The sequence below is a fragment of the Dipodomys spectabilis genome, unplaced genomic scaffold (genome assembly GCF_019054845.1).
Source record: "Dipodomys spectabilis isolate Male_0828 unplaced genomic scaffold, ASM1905484v1 ptg000329l, whole genome shotgun sequence".
NCBI classification, from domain to species: Eukaryota; Metazoa; Chordata; class Mammalia; order Rodentia; family Heteromyidae; genus Dipodomys; species Dipodomys spectabilis.
The window spans coordinates 2,948,214-2,971,954 of NW_024871006.1; the positions used below are offsets into that span (position 1 = coordinate 2,948,214).

Genomic DNA, 23,741 nt, shown 5'->3' on the forward strand with positions numbered 1-23,741 from the left:
TGCTAGCCTTGAGCACAGAAGATTGGGGACAGCACCCAAGACAGGCAAAACAAAAAAATAAAACAACTGGAGAAGGTTATTATAAAAATGTATACGAACAATTTTGAAAAGCTGAATAAGAGGGACTTACTCTACTAGGCAACATACTTTTTAAAATAAAATTATGGTAATTAAGGAAGTGGAATATTAGAGCAGAGTTAAATTAACTCATGGAACAAAACAGACTCCAAATAAATTCAAGTCATTATAAGAGCTTCATTTTGAGCAGAGCTAACATAAGAAATTAGCAAGGAAAAGATGAACTACTGAGTATATAATGTAAGGATGATTCAATTTTCAATCAGAAAAACAAGTTGGCTCCTATTTTCACAGCATACACAATTTAATCAAATTACAGATTGGTTAGATATTTAAGTATAAAAATTCAGGGAAAATATAGATCACTATTCTTTATTATTTGAAGAGCATGCTAGGCTAATAAGGTATAAAGAAATAGACTGTCAATACTACTACATTGGAAAGAAAACACTACATGGCAAAAAAAAATGTTAAAAATAAACATTTCCATAACAAAACAAGCCAAAATTTAAAAGGACTATCTCTGTCCTGATACTAGTACTGCATGCCTGTAATCCTAGTTACCTGGGAGGCTAAAATCTGAGAGTTGTGGTTTGAAACCAGCTTGAGCAGACATAGACTTGAGGTTCCATCTCCAATTAGCCAGCGAAAAGCCAGCCTGGAGGTGTGACTCAAATGGTAGAGAGTACTAGCCATAGCAGAAAAGGCTAAATGAGAGTGTTAGGCCCTGAGTTCAAATCCTACTAATGGCAAAAGAAGAAGGGATGAGGAGGAGGAGGAAGAGGAAGGGGCAGCGGTGGCATAAGAGGAAGTAATGATGGGGAAGGCTAAATTCAGCTCTAGTTAATCTTTGCAATAGCTGCCAAAATACCTAGACGCTATCTTTCCCAAACTTTTGGGAAATCGGAAGCTAGGAAGAATAATGAGTCTAAACATTCTAATGAGGATTCAGAAAAACAGCAGCAGTTTGGAATTAGGGTTTATTTCACACCAGAAGAAGATGAAACAAGAACAAGTAAGCGGCCTTATCTTTGCCTCCTAAAACACCACTTGTTCAAGAATGCAACGCAGGGCTCCACGCTCTCTAATGACATGTTTTGGAAATCCCATGAGTCTGGTTGATGATTGAAGATGAAGCAGTTTTGCATGAGTACACCTAGACAACAGAAAGGGTCTCTGTGGGGACATATGCACATCTATATGAGCATATAGAGTAGATACAGAGGCAAGCATTACTCCTTGATTGCATTGGTAGAAACGAGGTGAAATGACGTCGAGCTGTGGGTGGGAATGGCAAGGGAAAGACTGAGGTGTGTGTAATTGAGGGGAGATAAAAGGTCTAGCTCTGGCTACTTCTGCTAGATAAAAGGACTATCTCTGCTCTACCATTTGAGTCACACCTCCAGTCTGGCTTTTTGCTGGTTTATTGGAGATGGGACCTCCAGGATTTGTCTGCTCAGGCTGGCTTCCAACCACAGCTCTCAGATTTCAGCCTCTTAGGTGGCTAGGATTATAGGCATGCGTTACTAGTGCCAGTGTCCTAGCCTGCAGCCCTGGGCGACTATAGTCAGGTGCTTTCTAGCCAGTGATGGGGGTTCTTGAACACCCCACAGAAGGGGTGTCCAAGCATATTCAGATGCCGAACAGGGTTAAGCACATCAGAGGGTTGGTTCAGTGAGAAAAACTGGAAGAAGCTTTTAAAAATGTATTTTTATTGTTATTATAAATGTGACGTATAAAAGGGTTATAGTGTCATTAGTCAGGTCATGAATGCATTTCTGTTTGGACATGCCCCTCGGCTGCCACCCACTTCCTTTGCTCTCCCCCCGTTTTTCCTTCCCGAAGTTGTATAGTTCCCTTTCAACATAGTGTCCCGTGAGCGCCACTGCTGTACTGCTTCATCCTTTGTGCCTCCATTTCTGTGCCCCCTTGACCCTCCCAAAGACAGGTATGGAAGAATGTTTAGAGCTCCTAATTTTCTACACTAATGTCTATTAGACATCCTGGCTCTGCTTTGGGAACCAAAGAGGCACAGGCCAAAGAAGTGTATTCGCTCCTTCCTTCCTTCCTTCCTTCCTCCCTTCCTTCCTTCCTTCCTTCCTTCCTTCCTTCCTTCCTTCCTTCCTTCCTTCCTTCCTTCCTTCCTTCCTTCCTTCCTTCCTTCCTTCCTTCCTTCCTTCCTTCCCTTTCCTTATTTCAGTGGTACAGGGTTTGAACTCAGGGCCCGATGCTTGCTAGGCAGGTGGTTTGCAGCTCATTCCAGCCCAGTTCTTTTAGCTTTAGTTATTTTTTGAGGTTAGACTCTTCCTTTTTTGGCCCAGAGCTAATCTCAGATTACAGTCTTTCTATCACCAGCTTCTCAAATATGAGATACAGATGCATACTACCAAACTTGGTTTGTTCATGGAGATGGGATCTCTCTAACTCTTTGCCCAGGTGGGCCTTGAACTGCCATCCTCCTGATCTCTGCCTCTTGAACAGCTGGGCCTACCAACAAAAGCCACTGTGCCCCACATAAAGTACTGACACTCTATGATGAACTGGGTCTATCATTTTTGTAATTTCAAAGGCTTTGGGTTTATTTGAAAGAGCAGATGTACATCTATTAACACCAGGGAGATTGTGGCATAACAAGAGAAAGAAAATATTGCTAGGTGACAAAACTATGAGTTAACAAATGAATTCTCATTATTCAAAAGAAAACCAGCCAGTGGCTTATGCCTGCAATCCTAGCTGCTCAGGAGGCTGAGATGTGAGGATCACAGTTCGAAGCCAGCCTGGGCAGAAAAGTCCCTATGAGACTCTTATCTCCAATTAACCACTCAAAAACTGGAAAAAAAAAACAAAACAACTATAGGTACTGTGGCTCCAGTGGTAGAGCACTAGCCTTAAGCACAGAAAGTCTCAAGGACAGCACCCAGGCCCTGAGTTCAAGCCCCACAACAAACAAAAAAAAAAAAAAAGAAAGAAAACCAAGCCTGTTCACTCACACTCCCCACTTAGGGCTTCTTCAAACTGACCTGTGGCCTGCAAGCGGAAGTCACGTGGCTGCCATGTTGGCCAGGCTGTCATGTGACAAGTCATGGAATATATAACATTACCACAAATTTGGACAGAGTGCAGTGAGCCTCTCTTACTAAAAGGCCTAGTTCGATTTTCTGATCAAGGTGGGGTCCCAGGCTGGCTATTGGCAGCATTTGAGTTCATCTGTCCACCTGATCAAATCTGCATGTTCTCAGGGCCCAGTTAATAACTTAGCTTATTAAGCACTTAAGGTAAGCACTTAGCTTAGTGCACTAGCACCCGGTGGACCAGAAATTCCGGAGCTGGCCGAGTGACTCTGTCCCCACATCAGTCTCTATGAGAAGTCAGAGCACTTTCAGACACTGCTTTGTTAAAAATTCATTATCCCAAGAAAGCATTAGAGGTACCAGCAATCGTCAAAGCCACTATCATCAGGGCCTGCTCCGGTTCCCGTGGAAAGAAGCAAATGGCTGAGAGGAAAGCTGGATTCAACCATAATTATCCTCACCACACCGAGCCCAGACAGCCGTCCATCAGTGAACGCTTGGTTCACTTTGGCTGACGCATACGTTACCTGTGGGGAGGGGGAGGGAAATGAGGCTCTGTGGTCAAGTTTCAAACTGCCAATGAGCCAGACCAGTGGCTCAAACCTGTAATCCTAGTTATTTAGGAGGCTGAGATCTGCAACTCCAGGTTCAAAGCCAGGCCAGGCCAAAAGGTCCGTGAGACTCTTCTCTCCAGTTAGCCAGGAAAAGCTAGAAGTGGAGTTGGGGCTTAAATGGTAGAGCACCAGTGCCTTAAAAGAAAAAGCCAAGCAAAAGTACAAGCCTTTGATTCCAAGCCCAATTAGCACAGGCACGCACACATGAATGCATACATGCACACGTGTGTGCGTGCGTGTGCGCACACATACACACCACAAAGTTGCCAGTGAAAGAAATTGGTTTTCGTAAGCAGAAAGCATATTTCATGGAAGAATATGAAGGACCTACAAAATTATCTGGAGGTACAAAAAGAATAGGCAGCAATTGACTCAGCTCAAAAAAAAAACCCCAATGATAACAGTGCTACCATTTTTTTTTTTTTTGGTAGGGGCAGTACCAGGGTTTGAACTCTGGACTTTTGGGCCACACCTTCAGTTTTATTTGCATGAGTTATTTTTCAAGTCGGGCTTTCTGTTTTTGCCCAGGGTGTCCAGAACCACCATCCTCCTATTTATACTTTGTGGTTGGGTGGCAGGTGAACACTGCTGCACTCAGCATGTCATTGTTGAGATTGGGTTTCTTGTTTTTGTTTTTGTGTTTTTGGCCTGGGCTGGCCTTAAACTGAAGTCTTATTGATCTCAACTGCCTGAGTAGCTAGGATATTAGGTACAAGCCACTGCACTGGGCTCTCTTTGCCAAATTTTAATTGGGTGGCATGTCCCTTTTACAATGCCATTCATGTTTTATTAGCTCTTGCTTCCAGGACTTGCCCCATCCCCGGTATCTGCAGCGCATCGCAGTGGTGGTCACTTAATGCATTAGCTATCTTAGGATTAATGCATTCATCCATTCACATAAGTGCTCTTGCAGCCCTACCTTTACTGCTTGACTGGGAGCTTTTGATCCAGTTCAAAGGAGCCATGTTCTTTGGCTTGTCTTCCAAACTCCCGGTTTTGACCGGCCTCGAGGGAAGAGAGACAAGGTTCCGATCAGGCTGGAGAGTAGTGGCTCTAAACAAAGCTGGCACCCGGCAGCAGGGAGGGGGTTTTCTCCAGTCACCTTTGATTTTTCACTGTGGCCCTGGCATTGCTCCAGTCCCTTCCCACTGAGGCCCCGGAGGGTGGCGAGGGCTTTGGAGACAAGATGAGGGCCTATTTTTAGGCTTGTTTTGTTCAGTCATGAAGTATCATGTTCTTCAGCACCACGGCTCCTGGATTAATTAGGCTGCCTTGGCAGCTGCCAGTCAGGGAGCATTGCCAGCTTCTGAGGGTTATTCCACCCCATGGCTGAGTGGAGTTGCTCGGTGCCAGTGTGTTCCTTTCCCACGTGGCCTTGACCTTCCCTTGCACACTCTTGGGCCTCCAGGGTCTTCTGGGGGGCCAGGGGAGAGTAAAGTTGCTGGAATTTCTTGTTCGGCAGACATGCCAATCTCCCTGCTGATCCCCTGGCTCTGGGCGCCAGTGCACATTGGCAGAAGCCGTTGCCATGGCTTAGGTCTCTCTTTGCTCTTCTCGCCGCTCTCCCAGATGGGCTGGGCAAATTGATGCCGCTTCCCAGAAGGCTCCCACCGTGAGCTCAGGGCCCACGGAAGAGCCCCCCCTGGCTTTGAGAACCCGCTTTCCCAGGCAAACAGGTGATGGGGCAAGTCGTGGCTGCTCATCCGGTCGCTTTGCTGTTCCCAAAGATTCTTCACGCTCGTCCTGACTTTGTACATGCCCAGAGACCATGGGTTTTCATTCAAAACAAACAAACAAACAAAAAAACAAGCAAAGGCTTGAGTGCAGTTTGGGTGTGTAGGGGATTAAAACAAAGCCGAGCTCAAGCCTGTAATCCTAGTTACTCAAGAGGCTGAGATCTGAGGATCACGGTTCAAAGCTAGCCCGGGCAGGAAAGTCTATGAGACTCTGATCTCTAATAAACCACCAGAAACCAGAAGTGACGCTGTGGCTCAAGCGGTAGAGTGCTCACCTTGAGCTAAAGAGTGCAGGGACAGCGCCCAAGCCCAGAGTTCAAGCCCCACAACCGACAAAACAAACAAACAAACAAACACAGGTCCCTGCCTTGACTGCACCTGACTTTAAATTGGGAGTGAGTATGCCCTGTAGCCCTAGGAGATAAGGTCATGATGTATTTTAGAATCTATATTTATATATCCTCTACGAATGTTTATATTGTGTCATATAGGGAGAGTGTGTACACATACACACACATGTTTTAAAAGGTGACAGTACTCTGGGAAAAAAAATAACTAGGACATGTCAGGGACTTCTTTCTTTCCTGCCCTTCAGACCAGGCTATTTTATTCTGTCCCCATATCAAGGCCAAAGAACAGTCTAGAAACTCTCCTGCCACCAGGCCCTCTCTCTTCTTTTCCCTCCTCTACCCTTGCGGGAAATCACCCAGACAGGTTTATATCTGTTTCGGATCTTAGTGAGCATCCACCTGGGTCTGCCTGGCTCCTGAAAGATGTAGGTGACTAGAGAGCATCCGGCCTGCCCACATTACCCTAATACCACCCAATCAGAGGGGCCCAGGAGCCCGCCCCATGCAAGCCCCTCCCACCACAGCCTCTCCTGAGGCTTCTCCCTTCCCCCCTCCCCCTCATTTCCTGGGCTTGAACTCAGGGTCTAGGCACTATCCCTGAGCTTTTGCTCAAGGCTAGTGCTCTACTACTACTTGAGCCACACCCCCACTCTGGTTTTTAGGTAGTTTATTGGAGATAAGAGTCTCCAGGACTTTCCTGCCCTTGACTGGCTTTGAACTGCAACCCTCAGATTCCAGTCTTGTGAGTAGCCAGGATTATAGGTGTGTGGTACTGGCACCCAACCAAGAAAGTAGGAGGGTGTAGGGTCTGGGTCTGAGTTGAAGGAACTCAGGTTCTGTATGATTTCTCTGGGAAAAGCCAGGCAACTTGGCCTCCCCTGGTGATAGCTCTGGTCCAGAAGCTGTACCCCTGTGTCTTTAGGATGCCCCAGATATCCAGCCAGCATAGACATTCTCACCGTGAGCAACTGAGTCAGAGCAGGGCAGGAACATCATTGTAAAGACTAACCAGATGAGGGAATGTGGCTTCATGGTAGAGCACTTGCCTCACATACACGAAGCCCTGGGTTTGATTCCTCAGCACCACATACACAGAAAAAGCCAGAAGTGGCGCTGTGGCCCAAGTGGTAGCATGCTAGCCTTGAGCAAAGAAGCTCAGGGACAGTGCCCAGGCTCTGAGTTCAAGCCCCAAGACTGCCAAAAAGAAAAAGAAAGAAGTCACCATAGGAACAGCAGGATGGGAGCCATGGATTATTGTCAGAGAATTACCAGATACCATGTCCCAGCCCGGGAAGAACACTCAAGGTCAGCCTCTGAGCCTGACCCCCAGGGCCCGGAGGATGTGAGGGGCCTGGTCCGCCGGAAGTGCGTTCCTGTCACCTGACCATGGTCTCAGAGCCCAGCGACCTGGCTGACAGGCTGTGTGGGAGAAAGTTCCTGGTCGGCTTTTTCATCTCAGAATGGTTTAAGTCCCAGATTTCCAGTTAAGACAATCACCCAGTTGGATGCTGGTGGAGAAAATGAAATTAGACTCCATTCAAAGCACTCAGCATTTCTCGAATGTTCAGTGCAAGAAATCCCAAATGAATGGACACTGCATATGAGATTAGATACCAAGGGACTCCAGGCAATCTGGACTAAAAAGCTCCAGAAGCTTCTAAAAGAGAAGATGGGACTCAGCCTGCCAGCCAGGTAGATAGAAGCTCAGGGAAAGCACGTAACACCTCACACCAGAGACCAGTGCACAGCTCACCTGGCCTGGCCTTCTTTTTTTTTTTGTCGGTCATGAGGCTTGAACTCTGGGCCTGGGCGCTGTCCCTGCGCTCTTCAGCTCAACGCGAGCGCTCTACCGCTTGAGCCACAGCGCCACTTCCTGGCCTGGCCTTCTTAACCAGGCAGCGGTGACTCAGGAAACCTCTGTCTGCGAGGATGGGCCAGGTGTCTCAGCTTTGACATTGGGGACTCCATAATTGTCACATGTCTCTGTGCTGTGCCCTGTAGATGCTGGACAGCTCCCCTGACCTATGCCCTCTCCATGTCAATAAATATCAGTAGTGTCTTGAACCCATCCCAGCTGAGACAACCAAAAATGTCTAGACATTGCCAAATGACTCCTGGTAGCTGGGGGTGGGGAGGAGGGAGAGAGGGAGAGGGCAAAATGGCCTGAAGTCACTAACTGTCTCAGTTTGCCTGACATAGGGGAATTTCAGTGTTTAAACCAAGAAAATCGCAGATAAAGTAGGATAGGTTGGCCATCTGGCTATGTTGCCGGTACTCAAAGTATGAAATCAGGCCAGGTATGGCAGCTCACATCCGTAATCTCAGCTACTCAGGTGATGGGAGATTGGGAATATTGAAGTTTAAAACCAGATTAGGCAAAAAAAAAAAAAAAAATGAAAACCGCACCTGTCATCTCAGCTACCCATGAGACATAAATAGTAGGATCACGATCCAAGTAGGTAGGCTGAGGCAAACATACAGGCCCCAATGCAGGAAATAAATGAAAGCAAAAAAAAAAATGGGGGCTGGCAGTGTGGTTCAGTGGTAGAGCGCCTGTCTAGCCAGTGCGGTACCATGAGGTCAAACACCAGAACCACCACCACCAAACAAAAAGTAAGAAACAAAATGCCTCTTTGTCTTTGAGAGGCGTTGACAAAGGCTTGCGGGGGAGTGTGACACAAACGTAGTGTCACCCGGTGTCTGCACACTTTCAGAAAGGCTTCGGAGTTGAAATGTCTCTCAGTGCTTGAGCTTTGGCACAATGAATTCCTGGGAGATCTGACCCTGGCCCATGCATGGACGGCAGACTGGACCGAAGCTCTCCCTTCCTAGAAGAACTCTGGGCTGACACCTCATAGTAAATTTGAGCGACACTTTTCCTTAGGATTGTAGACTATGTGACAGTCTACATCATGAAAGTGACAGGGACAGTGGAGAGTCCTTTAATTCCATTTTCCTTTGCAGGTCCTTATAAATCACTGCAGCAGGGAAAAGTGAGTTTTCCATTCTGTGATAAAAATGATCCCAATATAATCTTTTCTACTTGAGCCACAGTGCCTCTTCCAGTCTCACAGAGACTTTTCTGCCTAGACTGGCTTTGAACTGTGATTCTCAGATTTCAGCCTCCTAAGTAGCTAAGATTATAGGTGTGAGACACTGGCACCTGGATGTATCTTACTTGACTTTATGTCATCAACTCCTAGTACAGTATTCTTAGTACATTGCAGTCCCTTTCAAATAAAAAAAAAAAAATGATCCCAATAATGATGTGTGCTGGGGAAATAGGGGCTGAAAGAAAGGTTTCTTAGTGGGCTATAGACATAGTTTAAAAGTATTGTAGTCGTCAGCTTTCCATCATGATAACAAAACACCTGAGATAATGAACTTATAAAGAGAAAAGGTTCACTGAGGCTCACAAGGTTGGAACTTGCAGCACGTGGTAGATACGAGCCCTTGCTTTCCGGCCTGTGGTAGAGGTATGGAGTGATGTAAAGTAGGAGAGGGTATGCTGCACAGCACCTCAGGGCCAGGAACTCAGAAGAGGAAGAAGGCTGGGATCCCACAGTCCCCTTCTAAAGGCTCAGTCCTAACGATGTAACTTCTACCCATCTCCAGAACATCCCACCACCTCCCACGGGACCAAGGCTTTCTTGATCACATTGGTCTTTGGAGGAAATTGAGCATCCAAACTACAGCAAACACAGTGGGGCCCTCTTTAAAAACACCTACTGCCTTTGGCCCAATAAAGGACTTAGACTGAAGGGCTTCCTTGGGTAGAGGTATGGCTTCAGTGCTAGAGTGCCAGCCTTGAGCAAAAAAGCCAACTGAGCCAAGCACCACTGGCTCATGCTTGTAATCCTACTACTCAGGAGGCTGAGATCTGAGGATCGCAGTTTGAAGCCAACCTGGGCAGGAAAGTCCATGGGACTCTTATCTCTAATTAATTACCAATAAAACTGAAAGTGGCACTGTGGCTCAAGTGGGAGAGCACTAGCTTTGAGCAAAAGAAGTTTAGGGAGAGGCTGGGAAGGTGGCTCAGAGGTAGAGTGCTTGCCTTGTATGCATGAGGCCCCGGGTTCGATTCCTGAACACCACATAAGCACAAAAAGCTGGAAGTGGCATTGTGGCTCAAGTGGTAGAGCGCTCACCTTGAGCTGAAGAGCTGAGGGACAGCGCCCAGGCCTAGAGTTCAGGCCCCATGACTGACAAAAAAACGAAAAAAACAGCTTAGGGACAAGGCCCAGGTCCTGAGTTCAAGTCCCACGACCAGGCAAAAGAAAAAAGAAAGCCAAATGACTTGAGGTTGGAGGTGTGGCTCAGGTGGTACAGTGTCATCCAATGAGTAAAAAAAGAGATACTGAATTACAGTCCTGGTCTCCAACAACAACCAAAGCCAAGTGACAGTGCAAGGGCCCTAAGTTCAGGCCACAGTAACACACACACACACACACACACACACACACACACACACACACACACACACACACACACACACACACACACACACACACACACACACACACACACACACACACACACACACACACACACACACACACACACACACAGAATGGCTTTTAAATTATTGGGGGAAAGGTCATTGGTTATAGTGTTAGCTAAGCTGCTGGAGAAAACAACAAAGCTGAGGATTCTAGGCTCCAGAGTCTGGATGACTTATAAGCAGGGAAAGCCTCATTGTGAATGGACAACCATGGATGGTTTCCTTCTACCTCTTTCTTCCAGACAGTGACTGTGGTTAGGAGTGTGGTTCTGCTGTTTTGTAAGGAACGAATTCTGCAGGGATGGATCCCTGCGGGTGGATTGGAGGAGACACACAGTGCACGTGAATGGCTCCTTGTCAGAGGGGGGTGGGGGTGGGGGCAGGAAATGCGCCCTGGGGCTGTAGGAAGAAGATAAATTGTCCAAGCTAATTGAGGCCTTGCATAACTTGACAGACATCTCCAACTCTGATTCAACCCATTAAAAGCATCTGAAAACACACAGCCCTATCCATTAGGCCCGTTACATCATCTCAGGCTAAATAGTAGGATCCAGGTCCAGGTAGGCAGGTCTGGCTGGTCGCTGTCTCCTCTAAGCCAGCGGGTGGGTCTTCCCACTTCACATCAACCTCCATTGCTCCTCCGCATCAGCGACTGGAAGAATCAAGCATAAGTAAAAGCTCTAACAACCCCTAGGAAGGGTGACCATCTTTGACAACAATGAATCTTAGGTAGAGGAGTAGTCACTACAAAGATGATAGACAGGAGGAATTCAGCCATAGAGCAACAGTCAGGAGTTTTATGTGAATCAGGCACCATTGGGCCACACCTGTAATCCTAGCTCCTCAGAAGGCTGAGATCTGAGGATCACCATCTGAAGGCAGCTCAGGCAGGAAACTCCATGAGTCTCTGATCTCCAATTGACCATCAAAAAGAAGTGGAGCTGTGGCTTAAATGGTAGAGCACCATCCTTGAACTCAGCACCCAGGCCTCTGAGTTCATGCCCAAATGCTGGCACCAAAAAAAAAAGAGTTCTGTGTGAATTTTTTAAGTGCCTGGTCTTGTCTTTCTCCTCAGAACCTGAGAACATCAGCTTTCACCCAATGTCTCTCCCATATTGGTTTTGACTCTGATAAATAACCCAGAACTTTGCACAGAGTATTATCAGAAACGAGAGGTACCGGACAGTGTTTCACTGGCTCTGGTTGAGATTTATGTCTCACCACCAAAAGGGAGTTGGGGGTTTGGGGTTGTACTACTAGTTGGCTGTATTTCCTTTCTTAGTTCGATCTATTTGGAATTCAAAACTGCTTCTTGATGTCCCCTACTGCTAGCCTTCAGCCCCAAGGACCGAGAACAGACATCATCTGCCCTGCTAGGGTTGGCATCCAGACTCTGCAGTAGACCTCCAAACAGCAAAGACAAAATGGCAGCTTCTGGAAAGACAGAACACTCCTGATTAAAACACTGGGTGGAAATAAACTCAGGCAGCTATATTTTGAGGACTAATCTCACCTATTCCTTAAATATAACAAGGGATAGTTAAGGAATTCTCTGGGCTTTTACTCTGCAAGAGTTTACCCCTGAAAGAAAACAAAGAAATAAACACATAAAACTTAGCTGGAGCAGGGCGTTGGTGGCTCAGCCTGTAATCCTAGCTACTCAGGAAAGCTGAGATCTGATGATCATGGTTCAAAGCCAGCCTGGGCAGGAAAGTCCATGAGACTTTTTGTTGTTGTTGTTGGTCATGGAGCCTGAACTCGGGGCCTATATGCTGTCCCTGTGCTCTTCAGCTCAAGGCAAGCGCTCTACCGCTTGAGCCACAGTGCTACTTCTGGTTTTCTAATGGTGCATTGTAGGTAAGAGTGTCTCAATAAGAGTCTCTTGGACTTTCCTGCCTGGGCTGCCTTTGAACTGTTATCCTCAGATCTCAGCCTCCTGAGTAACTAGGATTACAGGTGTGAGCCACTGGCACCTGGCTTCTAGAATTTTTTTTTAATTTTTTTTGTCAGCCGTGGGGCCTGAACTCTGGGCCTGGGCTCTGTCCCTCAATTCTTCAGCTCAAGGCCAGCACTCTACCACTTGAGCCACAGCACCACTTCTGGCTTTTTCTGCTTATGTGTTACTGAGGAATCAAACCCAGGGCCTCAAGCATGCAAGGCAAGCACTCTCCCACTGAGCCACCTTCCCAGCCGGTGAGACTCTAATCTCCAATTAACTACCAGAAAACTAGGAGTGGTGGCAGAGCTCAGGGACAGCACCCAGGTCCAGAATTCAAGCCCTATGACTTGGCGGGGGTGGGGGGGGGGGGGGGAGTACTTAACTAGAAGTTGGTTTGTAGAAAGCCTTCCGGAACCATGCCTTTTGAGAATTTGTTTTCCCACAAATGGCTGTCCAGCGTCTTGCTGGCTCAGGCCTGTAATCTTAGCTTCTGCGGAGGCTGAGAGATAAGGATGAAAGGTGGAATCCAGTGCAGGAAGGAAAGTCCTTAAGACTCTTATCTCTCTTATCTCTAATTAACTGGGGGGGGGGGGGAGGACTCACACCTGTGTGTGTGTGTGTGTGTGTGTGTGTGTGTGTGTGTGTGTGTGTGTGTGTGTGTATCAAGCATAAAAGCTTGGGACAGTGCTCAGGTCCTGAGTTCATCCCCAGAACCAGCACACACAAAAACGAAAATTAAAAAAGAAAGTCACTGGATTTAGGGCTCACCCTTAAATCCAAGATAATTTGATCTTCAACTCTGTGTGTGTGTGTGTGTGTGTGTGTGTGTGTGTGTGTGTGTGTGTGTGTGTGTGTGTGTGTGTGTGTGTGTGTGTGTGTGTGTGTGTGTGTGTGTGTGTGTGTGTGTGTGTGTGTGTGTGTACTAGTGCTTGACCTCAAGGTGTCATACTCTTACCTTTTTACTCAAGGTACTGGATCTCTACCACTTGAGCTACACCTCCACTTTTAGCTTTTGCTAGTTAACTAGAGCAGCAAGAGATTTTTGGACTTGTCTCCCCAGGCAGAATTATAGGCATGAGTTACTGGTGCCCAGCAGATAATTTGATGTTGATATCCTTAACTGAATTACATTTTCAATGACCCTATTTTCAAATCAGATCCTATTCCCCAGGCACTGGAGAGGAACATGGTCCAATCTGAGATGGCGCCAATGTGTTTCAGTCATCAAAGAGCTGTGTTTCATTCTTTGCATTGCCAGCTTCTTATTCTATGGCTTTTGTCCATTAAAAAAAAAAAGTCACTCATGCCAGGTGCAGTGGCTTACACCACTAATCCTATTTAGAAGGCTGTGATCTGTTCAGGAGGCTGAGATCTGAGGATCATGGTTTGAAGCCAGCCCAGGCAGAGAACACCATAAGACTCCTTATCTCCAGTTCACAACCAAAAAGCCAGAAGTAGGGCTGTGACTCAACTGGTAGAGCACTAGCCTTGAGCAAAAAGAAGCTCAGGGACAGTGTCAAGACCCTGAGTTCAAGCCCCAGGACTGGCACACCCACATAAAAAGACCACTCATGTGGTTGTCACGTTGAGTCCAGTCTCTGGCATTTGCCTCTGTTGATACCTGTTTGGGCTCACACATATATGGATTCCATTTCCCCTGTTCCATTCCCAGAAGACAAAGGACTGGTGCCCATTCAGGGCAACTGCCAGGACTCAAATTCTCCCGAGCTTGCAAATCCAATCCATGGAGATAGGCCCAGAGCCCAAGGAGCTGCCCTTCCCCAAATTAGGTAGAAGCTTGTTTTGAGGGCACAGAAAATAGTTGATACCATAAGGACCAGAGATGGAGAAAGAATGGGTGTAAGGAGAATAAATACTCCAGAATTCCTCCAGTTGTAGTTAGATAAAATGAGTCTCTGATTCGATTCTAATTGCTTTCTTTTCCTTTCCCTCTTGTTTTCTTTCCTCTTAGCAAACTGCCTAGTTGGGCTAGAGCTGTGGTCCCCAAAATATTTTATGTGACCGAGAAGGCGTGGAACTACTATCCTTACACAATTACAGGTAAGTCCTGAAATTTGCCCTGTGCTGCGATAGTAGCTGAAATTCCCTGAGTTGCCTCCAATTATCTGAGCAGAACCTTGTGGGGGCCTGTGAAGAAGAACTATTAATGATATTTCTAGAGATTTGATTATCCTGACCCCCTTTCCCTTCCCACTCCCTGGGAGATGTCCACAGACTAGCTGTTGACTTGTTTTACAACATCCTGGCCCTTCTAAATGATGTGAATTTATAGAAAAGTGTCTAATGAGTCTCTCTCGATGTCCCCAACATCCTTTTTCTCTTGGAGAATGTGAAAAATCCTTATAATCCATTTCCCTTTTAATGCAACGATGGTACATTCTCTCGACCACAAACTGTGGCCCCTACGTTTAGACAGTTGGACTCCTGTTCCCAAACACGCGAAAATTCAAGATCCTACTTCAAGTTCCCAGTAACAAGCTCTTCATATGGGTTATAAAAGCCGCTTTCCCACTTAAAAGATTTCTTTGATGGGTAATGAAATGCTCAGCTGGAATTATTAGTCTTTAATTCTGCTCTGACAATGCCAACACTTCGGTTTTTAATTAGCCACAAACCTATGAGCTAATTGAATCTTGTCTTATTGTCCTCATCTGGCCAACCACAAGAGCATCCTGGGAAAAGTTCCAGACTCAGTACATCATAGAGACATTCAGTGTTTATGAATATCTCATGTTGGGGGGGGGTTCTTTACCAGATTTTAAATAATTATACCTCACTAGGTGTAATCTGTATTTGTTAGCTTTGTGGTTTTATGTTCTACTTAAGTGTGATCTAAATAATTTTCTTTTTTTTTCTTTTCTCTCTTCTCTACCTGGACATGTGGAATCAGAATACACAGTAAGTTTCATTTAATTTTTTTTACTTAATGAGAATATTTAATGAACAAGATTCCTTGTATTTGTCTTATCCATTTCATAATTAAAAAAAAATAGGTATAACTCAGAACCAGAAATGGCTAAACATAGCCATTGCGTATAACATACATCATTGCATATAATGTAATAATTTGAATACTCCAATTTGTTCAAGAATATTAATGCTTACTCAAACACCTTTGATCTTACCTTTACATGATTAACTTTTGTTTGTAATTTTGAAATAGCTTGGTAGCTTTATGGGTGGTAGTTACTATAACCAGAAGAAGAATTGCTAGCAATGTGATAGTAAAGAGAGTATGGTATTGGGGCTGGGAAGGTGGCTCAGTGGTAGAGTGCTTGCCTTGCATGCCTGAGGCCCTGGGTTCGATTCCTCAGCACCACATAAGCAAAAAGAAAAAAGCTGGAAGTGGCACTGTGGCTCAAGTCTCAAGTGGTAGAGTGCTAGCCTTGAGCTGAAGAGCTGAGGGACAGCGCCCAGGCCCAGAGTTCAGGCCCCATGACCGGACCCAAAAAAACAAACAAACAAAAAGAGAGTATGGTATTTGTTGGTGGAAGGTGGGCTCATGTTAGACACTAAAAACCAGGACGACATGAACAGACAGCTGTGCACAGTGCACAGGGTAGACAGTCTCTGTGGCCTGATAAAATAATTTCCTTCCTGTCCTAAGAGACAGTCTCTGTAATATTATTATTGTATTATTGTGTTGTTATGTTCATTTGGTCATTTCCCTCAGTGGCCCCCAGGTCAAACCACCGTAACAAGAAAATAGTTAATAGAGCTGTGGGAAGAACTGATTTTATTTTTTTAAGGTAAAGCAGCATCAGTTTGTTTGAAAGCAAAAAGAAAGCTATGAAAGGGGGAAAAAAAAGCCATTTGGAAAGGAGTCCCAATAATTGGAATTTTATTTATTTTATTTTTTGTCAATTGTGGGGCATGAACTCTGTGCCTGGGCACTGTCCCTGAGCTCTTTCGCTCAAGGTGAGCACTCTACCAGTTTGAGCCACAGTTCCACTCCAGTTTTCTGGTGGTTCATTGGAGATAGTCTCATAGACTTTCCTGCCCAGGCTGGCTTTGAACCATGATCCTGAGTTCAGCCTCCTGAGTAGTTAGGATTACAAGAGATACCAGTGCCCAGCTTAAAATTTTTATTTCCATCAAAATAACCAAAGAAAGCTGGGAAGGTGGCTCAGTGGTAGAGCACTTGCCTTGCATGCTCGAGGCCCTGGGTTCGATTCCTCAGCACCACATAAGAAAAAATCCGGAAGTGGCGCTGTGGCTCAAGTGGTAGAGCGCTAGCCTTGAGCTGAAGAGCTGAGGGACAGCGCCCAGGCCCAGAGTTCAGGCCCCACGACTGGACCCAAAAAAAACAGAAAAAAAAAAAACAAAGAAATCAAGCACCAGTGACTCACGCTTGTACTCCTAGCTACTCAGGAGACTGAGCTCTAAAGAGTGTGATTCAGAGCCAGCCTAGGCCAGAAAGTCTGTGAGACTCTTCTTTTCAGTGTACCACCAGAAAAATGAAAGTGGAGCTGTGGCTCAAAGTGGTAGAGCACTAGCCTTGAGCACCCAGGCCCTGAGTTCAATATCCACAACCAACCAAAAAACTAAACAAAAACAAAGGAAAGCAAGAGACAAAAAGAGGAATGGAGAAAAGTGATTTGTAATGTCCTCAATGTAAGGATGACAGGAACTAGTAGGAGCTCAATGCACAGTTGTGGAAAGACTGAATGAATGCATGGCCAATAGCTTGATACACAGGCCACGCACACAGCCAGGCCTGACACGGGCTTCAGAGTTACCAAGGCCAACGGCCACTTACTACCTGCAGATCATAAGCAGAGCTCCCCCAGTTGCCCAGGGGGTGTCTTCTCTGGGCTACAATCTCACCTGTCCTTTGAAGAATGAAAAACAGGAATAATATTCCAAGTTTGTCATTAAATTCAACTTACTTCACCTCCAGGGCTGTCGGTAATTCCATCCCTTCATATCCAGAGAATAAATACCTTTTGTGAAATGATAGGAATAGCATTTTTTTTGGTCAAATGTGTCTGCCTTTAGAGGAGAAAAAAGAGGGCAATAATTGTATGGTAAGATGCACATTTTAAATGTTAATGTTCACCGGGCACTGGTGGCTCACACCTGTAATCCTAGCTCCTCAGGAGGCTGAGATCTGAGCATCTCGGTTCAAAGCCAGCCTGGGCACAAAAGTCCATGAGACTCTGATCTCCAATAAATAAACCACTCAGAAAACCAGAAGAGGTGCTGTGGCTCAAGCAGTAGAGTGCTAGCTTTGAGCTGAAGAGCTGAGGGACAGCACCCAGGCCCAGAGTTCAAGCCCCACGAGCGACTACCCCCCTCAAAAAAAAAAAAAAAAGTACCAAAGAATCACACTGGAACAAACAGCCATGTGGCAGAACTGGCCTTGGGGACTCAAGGAGGCGGGGTGAAGGAAGAGAGGCAAGGAAAAACACAGGACAGGAAGCGTGTAACCCAGAAGCCTGTCCTGCAGTATGTAAGTCTAAAACCAGCCAAACACTAGCAGGAACCCCTGGAAGATGCCTCTGCTTGGGTTAGGGTTGACTCAGGAGGTGAAGTAGAGGGGGCACATACCTCTCAGTATTTTCAGGAAAACTTGTTACATATCCCAGGTACGGATGGCTTCATCGGATTAGCTGAGGAGAGAATGTCATTGAAAGTAGGGCAAGACTTCCCGGTGAAGGTGGCACTGAACCAGGGGACAAGGGACAGCGGACATCCCCCTTGCACAGATCTGCTCTGTCTAGTCAGCTCAAGCTGCTGTAACAAAACACCGCCGACTGGAGGCAGGGCTGCCGCTTCAGTAGATACTTATTTCTCCTCAGTTCTGGAGGCTACAAGTCCGAGGGGAAGATGCTGGGCTGATGTGGTTGCTAGGCAATGCTTCTCTTCTTGGTGTGCAAATGATTGCCTTATGAGGGTCCTAATCCTCTCCTTGGGGGCTCCGCCCTCGGGACCCTGTCTAAACCAGATGACCTCCTAAAGGTCCCATCTCCAAATGCTCTAAGTCAGGGCTGTAAGCAGAGGTGCTTAATCCAGGCAGGTAGCATTGTGGGTCTTGGCCTCTAGAACTCCCGGAAGGCAGGTGGCAGGTAGTATTTTGAATGTCGGGTCAACATAGGCGTTGGCTTCTCCATAGGAAATCTGAGTTGGTCCAGACTAGCTCACTTTTTTTTTTTTTTTTTAACTTTCTAGTTTAAATCCAGAACAGCTTTTCTTGGCATCTCCCCAGGGCGTGGGGGCTGGACTTGTTTCTCTTTCGCTCAGGTGCGCCCCGTGCAGGTTTGCAAGCGCGGGACTGAGGCTGGAGGGAAGGGGAGCTGGCACAGACTGTGTTCAGGCTCCCTGCGCGCAGGGTTTGTGACATGCTTTCAATTGTCTTCATCTTCCTGTTTAAAATGTTTTATTTTTTTAATTGAGCTCTATCCACAGCCCTTTCATCGTCATACCTCATTTTGATGTCTTTCTCAAGCTCGGTTTTTCTCAGCTCTGTACCCCCTAAAGCACAACTTCCCCAATACCCAATGTCAGATTCCCAAGGAAGAGCCTCACACCCTCCATTCCCCCCACCCCACCCCCCTCAAGGGTTGAAAAACTCCAGACCAGCTCAGCCAGCATGAGCCCTGACCTGTCCACTTGGGACTGGCCTGTCTCCTGCTCTGACGGTCCAGCTGGTAGTCAGACCTTAGCCTGCCCTCATTTGCAACAAAAGTCAGGCAAAGAGAATGTTCTATGTGGGGTTTTCTGGACTTCCACATTGCTCCAGTTACCAAGAGATAAAAGCTTCATCACTGCGAGAAACCCTGTGTTTACGATTCTGTGGAAATACCATGTGCCCAGGAAGTGGAAAAAATGCCTTTAACTTGATTATGGAAAGAAAAAAAAATCTTAGTTATATAGGAAACAAAGAACAGCACGATGAATTTCCCAGAGGACAAACTGTTTTAAACCAACATAGCCGAGTCACCAAAACCAGCAAAGTGCTTCTGGACAGCCACCTTCCCAAGGAGTTGGTTTTATTTTTCCTAAAGCTTAAAAGAAAGAGAAGAGGGAGGCGAGGATGTGGCTCACAGGTAGAACGCTAGCCAATGAGCAAAAGAGGGGACCCTGTACTTGAAGTTGAACATTGCTTCATAGCATCAATTCAGGCTCACTGGTAACGAAGGAAAAATGATTTTTTCCCCCTTTTTGCAAGCATTTGAAGAGTCTGGCTATAATGACAGTGACCTAGAGTACACAGTTGGTGTATATGCTTTGTTACTGTGACATCTCGCCACTACAGCATCTTTTAAGAAGAATCTGTGAGACAGGCAAATGAATGCTTTCTGCTAGTCAAAATGCGGCCTTGCCACGAGGAGACATCCCATTGTCATCCGACATCTTAATTATTTAGGTGAAAGAGGAAGAAAGAGAACGTCCAAGAAGAGTTAAGTGACTTTTTCTGGGTGCTAGTACTAGGGCTTGAACTCAGGGCCTGGCTGTCCTTAGCTTTTTCATTCAAGGTTAGTACTCTACCATTTGAGCCATGTACCTACTTGTGGCTTTTTGCTGATTAATTGGAGATAAGAGTCTCTTGGATCTGTCTATCCGGGCTGGCTTCAAATCGGGATCCTCAGGTCTCAGTCTCCTGAGTAGCTAGGATTTATAGGTGTGAGCCATTAGGGCCTGCCTGCGAAATGGCTGTTTTTGTCGGGTTGCGGAGCTTGAACTCTGGGCCTGGGCGCTGTCCCTGTACTCTTCAGCTCAAGGCAAGTGCTCCACCACTTGAGCCACAGCGCCACTTCTGGTTTTCTGGTGGTTTATTGGAGATAAGAGTCTCACAGGCTTTCCTGCCCGGGCTGGCATTGAACCATGATCCTCAGATCTCAGCCTCCCGAGTAGCTGGGATTACAGGCGTGAGCTGCTGGTGCCCAGCTGAAATGGCTTTTTAATGACAGCCTCAAAAGGTACTGAGCCATCAGAGCAGACCAGAATGGAATAAAGAGTAGGGATGCTTGGAACTGAGCATGTGACCCTGACACAGTCACCTAAGGTGAACTTGTCAATTTTCTCAGGAGTGGCAATGGGGACTAAGATAGTTCTTTTCTGAAAGCAGCAAACTCTCTTGGCTGGAATTTCACTCCCCATTTTGGCCTCTCAAGTAAGTTCTAGAGTGGATGAATGACCTTCATCTCTGTCAGCCTCGCCCTGCCTGCTCTGAGTTCCAGCCAAAACATCCAGTAAAACTCTGAATTACATAACCAGAGAACAGAAGTGAGCTCAGGGAGGGCTGTGTGGGTTACACCAGTGCTGCGGGACCAGCCGTGTTGAGAATGACAGCCATCTGGCCACCTCGACTACCTACTCTGGATGCTGAGAGAATCAAGTCTCCAAATGTCCCATCTTGGGGGTCATAGAGAACCCAGATTATTAGCTGGTGATGAGGTGATTTTTAGCTCTGCATCGCAATTAACCCTAACTATCCAATGTGAGCAATTTCAGTCTAGAATTTTGAGGAACCAAAAATACCCTTCCTTTAGAAATATGACTTTTTTTTTTTTTTTTTTTTTGGCCAGTCCTGGGGCTTGAACTCTGGGCCTGGGCACTGACCCTTTGTTCAAGACTAACATTCCACCACTTTGAGCCATAGCACTGCTTCCAGTTTTTTGTGATTAATTGGAGATAAGAGTCTCACAGACGCCGGGCGCTGGTGGCTCACGCCTGTAATCCTAGCTACTCAGGAGGCTGAGATCTGAGGATCGCGGTTCAAAGCCAGCCCGGGTAGGAGAGACCGTGAGACTCCTATCTCCAATAAAAACCACCAGAAAACCGGAAGTGGCGCTGTAGCTCAAGTGGTAGAGCGCTCGCCTTGAGCTGAAGAGCTGAGGGACAGCGCCCAGGCCCAGAGTTCAAGCCCCACGACCGACAAAAAAAAAAAAAAAAAAGAGTCTCACAGACTTTCCTGCCAAGGCTGGCTTTAAACTGATCCTCAGATCTCAGCCTCCAAGTAGCTAGGATTACAGACGTGAGCCACCGGCGCCTGGCTAGAAACATAGCCTTTTATCAACAAGGACATGTTAGGGACCAAGTCAAATCAATAGTCTTTTAGTTGGGGGCACTGATGAGCCCGGTAGCAATGGACACAGGCTTGAAGAAGACCTTCATGGAGAGGCTAGTAGACACACAAGTCTCGTGGTGTAGACAGAGGCAAAGTGACCCAGCTTAAAAATCTTCAGCGTTCCAGAAAATCCAGATGGAGGCAAGTCGGGAACCATAACTACCATTTAAGATGATGCATAGACAATTAAGGAAGGAGAGGAATCACTAGATTTCATTATTACAGGACATCTCAGAGCCTTTATGATCCTTATGTACACAGCGAATCTTCCCAAAAGAAGGCTATGAGGTTTTGGATTTGGTAAAAATTATTTCTCTTAGGGTCAGAGCTACTATATGCCCATTAAATAGGCCACTGGATCAGTTCTGTCATACAGATGTTATTTTCAATATCAGTGGGCTGAGGCATTGCCTAAAGATTGGTAGTACTCACATATCTAAGTTTTTTGAAGACTGCCCAACAATAATGAACATATTTTCTTAAGTCAGGTGGCATAGATATTCTGTTTAACCACCTAGGCAAAGGCACCAGTATTTTAGGATGAGGAGAGTTTGTATGAAACATTCCATCCTGTGATGGTCAGCTTTCCATCACTATAATAAAATACCCAAGCTAATTAACCTAAAGAAAAAAAGGTTATAATTTTGGAGGCTTCAGTCCATGCTGATTGGCCCGATGGGGCTTGTGGTGATTCAGGATGTCCTGGGGGAGTGCCTAGGAGCAGCATAAAACTCCTCCCCTCGTGACCACGAGGCAAAAGAGAGAAGAAAAAGCCAGGCTTCATGCCTGTGATCCTAGCTACTCAGGAGGTTGAGATCTGAGGATCTTGGTTCAAAGCCAGCCTGGGCAGGAAAAGCTGTGGAACTCTTTATTTCTAATAAACCACCAGAAAACAGGAAATGGCACTGTGGCTCAAGTGGTAGAACGCTTGCCTTGAGCTGAAGAGCTCAGGGACAGCTCCCAGGCCCAGAGTTCAAGCCCCATGACCCCCCCCCACAAAAAAAGAAAAAAAGAGAGAGGGAGAGAAAGGAAGAGACCTAGGTCCCACTAGAACCCATATCCTGGATGTCCTAACAGCTCCCCATAATGCTACCTTGGGGATAGAGCCTTGGACTGGGGGAGACACTGGACACCCAGGCAGTAGCAGTGTCCACTTAGGAGATGAGCTGGTTGGCTGTGTGGATGAGCTGACCTCTGGGGCTGCCCGCCCGCAGAGCCTTTCCCCAGGCCCGCCTGGAGCTCTCCCCCTCCCCGCAGCCCGCAGAGCCTTTCCCCAGGCCGGCCTGGAGCTCTCCCCCTCCCCGCAGCCCAGTAGCTCAGCACATGGTGGAGCAGGAACCTTGGCACCGCCAGGTTTGTTTATTCAGCTTTCCATTTGCTCTTACTGTTCCCAAGCCCTTTTTTGTATTTCAGAGAAAATGAATTTGGCCATTTCGAGAGGAGAGAGCCGAAGATTAAATGTGTTCTCTATCATAACAGAACTTTGTAAAGTTGTTTATATATATATATATATATATATATATATATATATATTTTTTTTTTTTTTTTTTTTTTAATATCATTCAGGCAGTTTCTTTTTTCTTTTTTTGCCAGTCCTGGGCTTGAACTCAGGGCCTGGGCACTGTCCCTGAGCTGCTTTTGCTCAAGGCTGGCCCTCTACCACTTGAGCATAGTGCTACTTTTGGCTTTTTCTGTTTATGTGGTACTGAGGAATCGAACCCAGGGCTTTATGCATGCTAGCCGAGCACTCTACCACTAAGCCACCTTCCTATGTTCCTATTAGGCACATTTTACATAGGAGCAGTTAGCAGGAGTTGATTTTCTTTTTCCTTTTGGTAGTAGTAGGGTTTGAACTCAGGACCTCCTGCTTGGTAGAAAGGTGCTCTACCACCTGAGCCATGCCTCCCAAAATATTTTTTCTCTTATATTTTGGTAGTTGGATAAATTCAACAAATCAATCACTTAATAAATGCAATGCATCTTGATCAATATCACCTCTTTCACCCCAAAAAATATTTTTTGAAGGCATGTTCAAAGATTTTTACTAGCAAATTTTTTCCTTTGATTGTTTTTCCAGTTACAGTATTGGAATTACTTATTTGTATTCTACAATTTACTAATTCCTGTGGAGTTGTGTTCAAGTTAGTGAGACCAGAAAATACAACTGGAAGGATTTAATGGGGCAGATTTCTTTCTGTAAATGTATAAGAAAGGTTGGGTGCCTATAATCCCAGCTACTCAGAAGATGAGATCTAAGGATCACAGCTGGAAGACAGCCCTGACAGGAAAGTGTGTGAGACTCTTATCTCCAATTAATCACAGAAAAAGTCAGAAATGGCGCTGTGTGGCTCAAGTAGT

The 23,741-nt window shown here is 46.1% G+C and overlaps 1 protein-coding gene across 2 annotated transcripts in view; it reads left to right on the top strand.

Annotated features, from left to right (window-relative positions):
• Pitpnc1 (phosphatidylinositol transfer protein cytoplasmic 1) overlaps positions 1-23,741 on the top strand; it is a 227,708-nt gene that overhangs the window by 115,997 nt on the left and 87,970 nt on the right. For both annotated transcript variants that reach the window (XM_042702684.1, XM_042702683.1), the window contains exons 3-4: positions 14,262-14,350; positions 15,201-15,208. In XM_042702684.1, the coding sequence (XP_042558618.1) occupies positions 14,262-14,350; positions 15,201-15,208 (97 nt within the window). The remainder of the gene's footprint in view (positions 1-14,261; positions 14,351-15,200; positions 15,209-23,741) is intronic.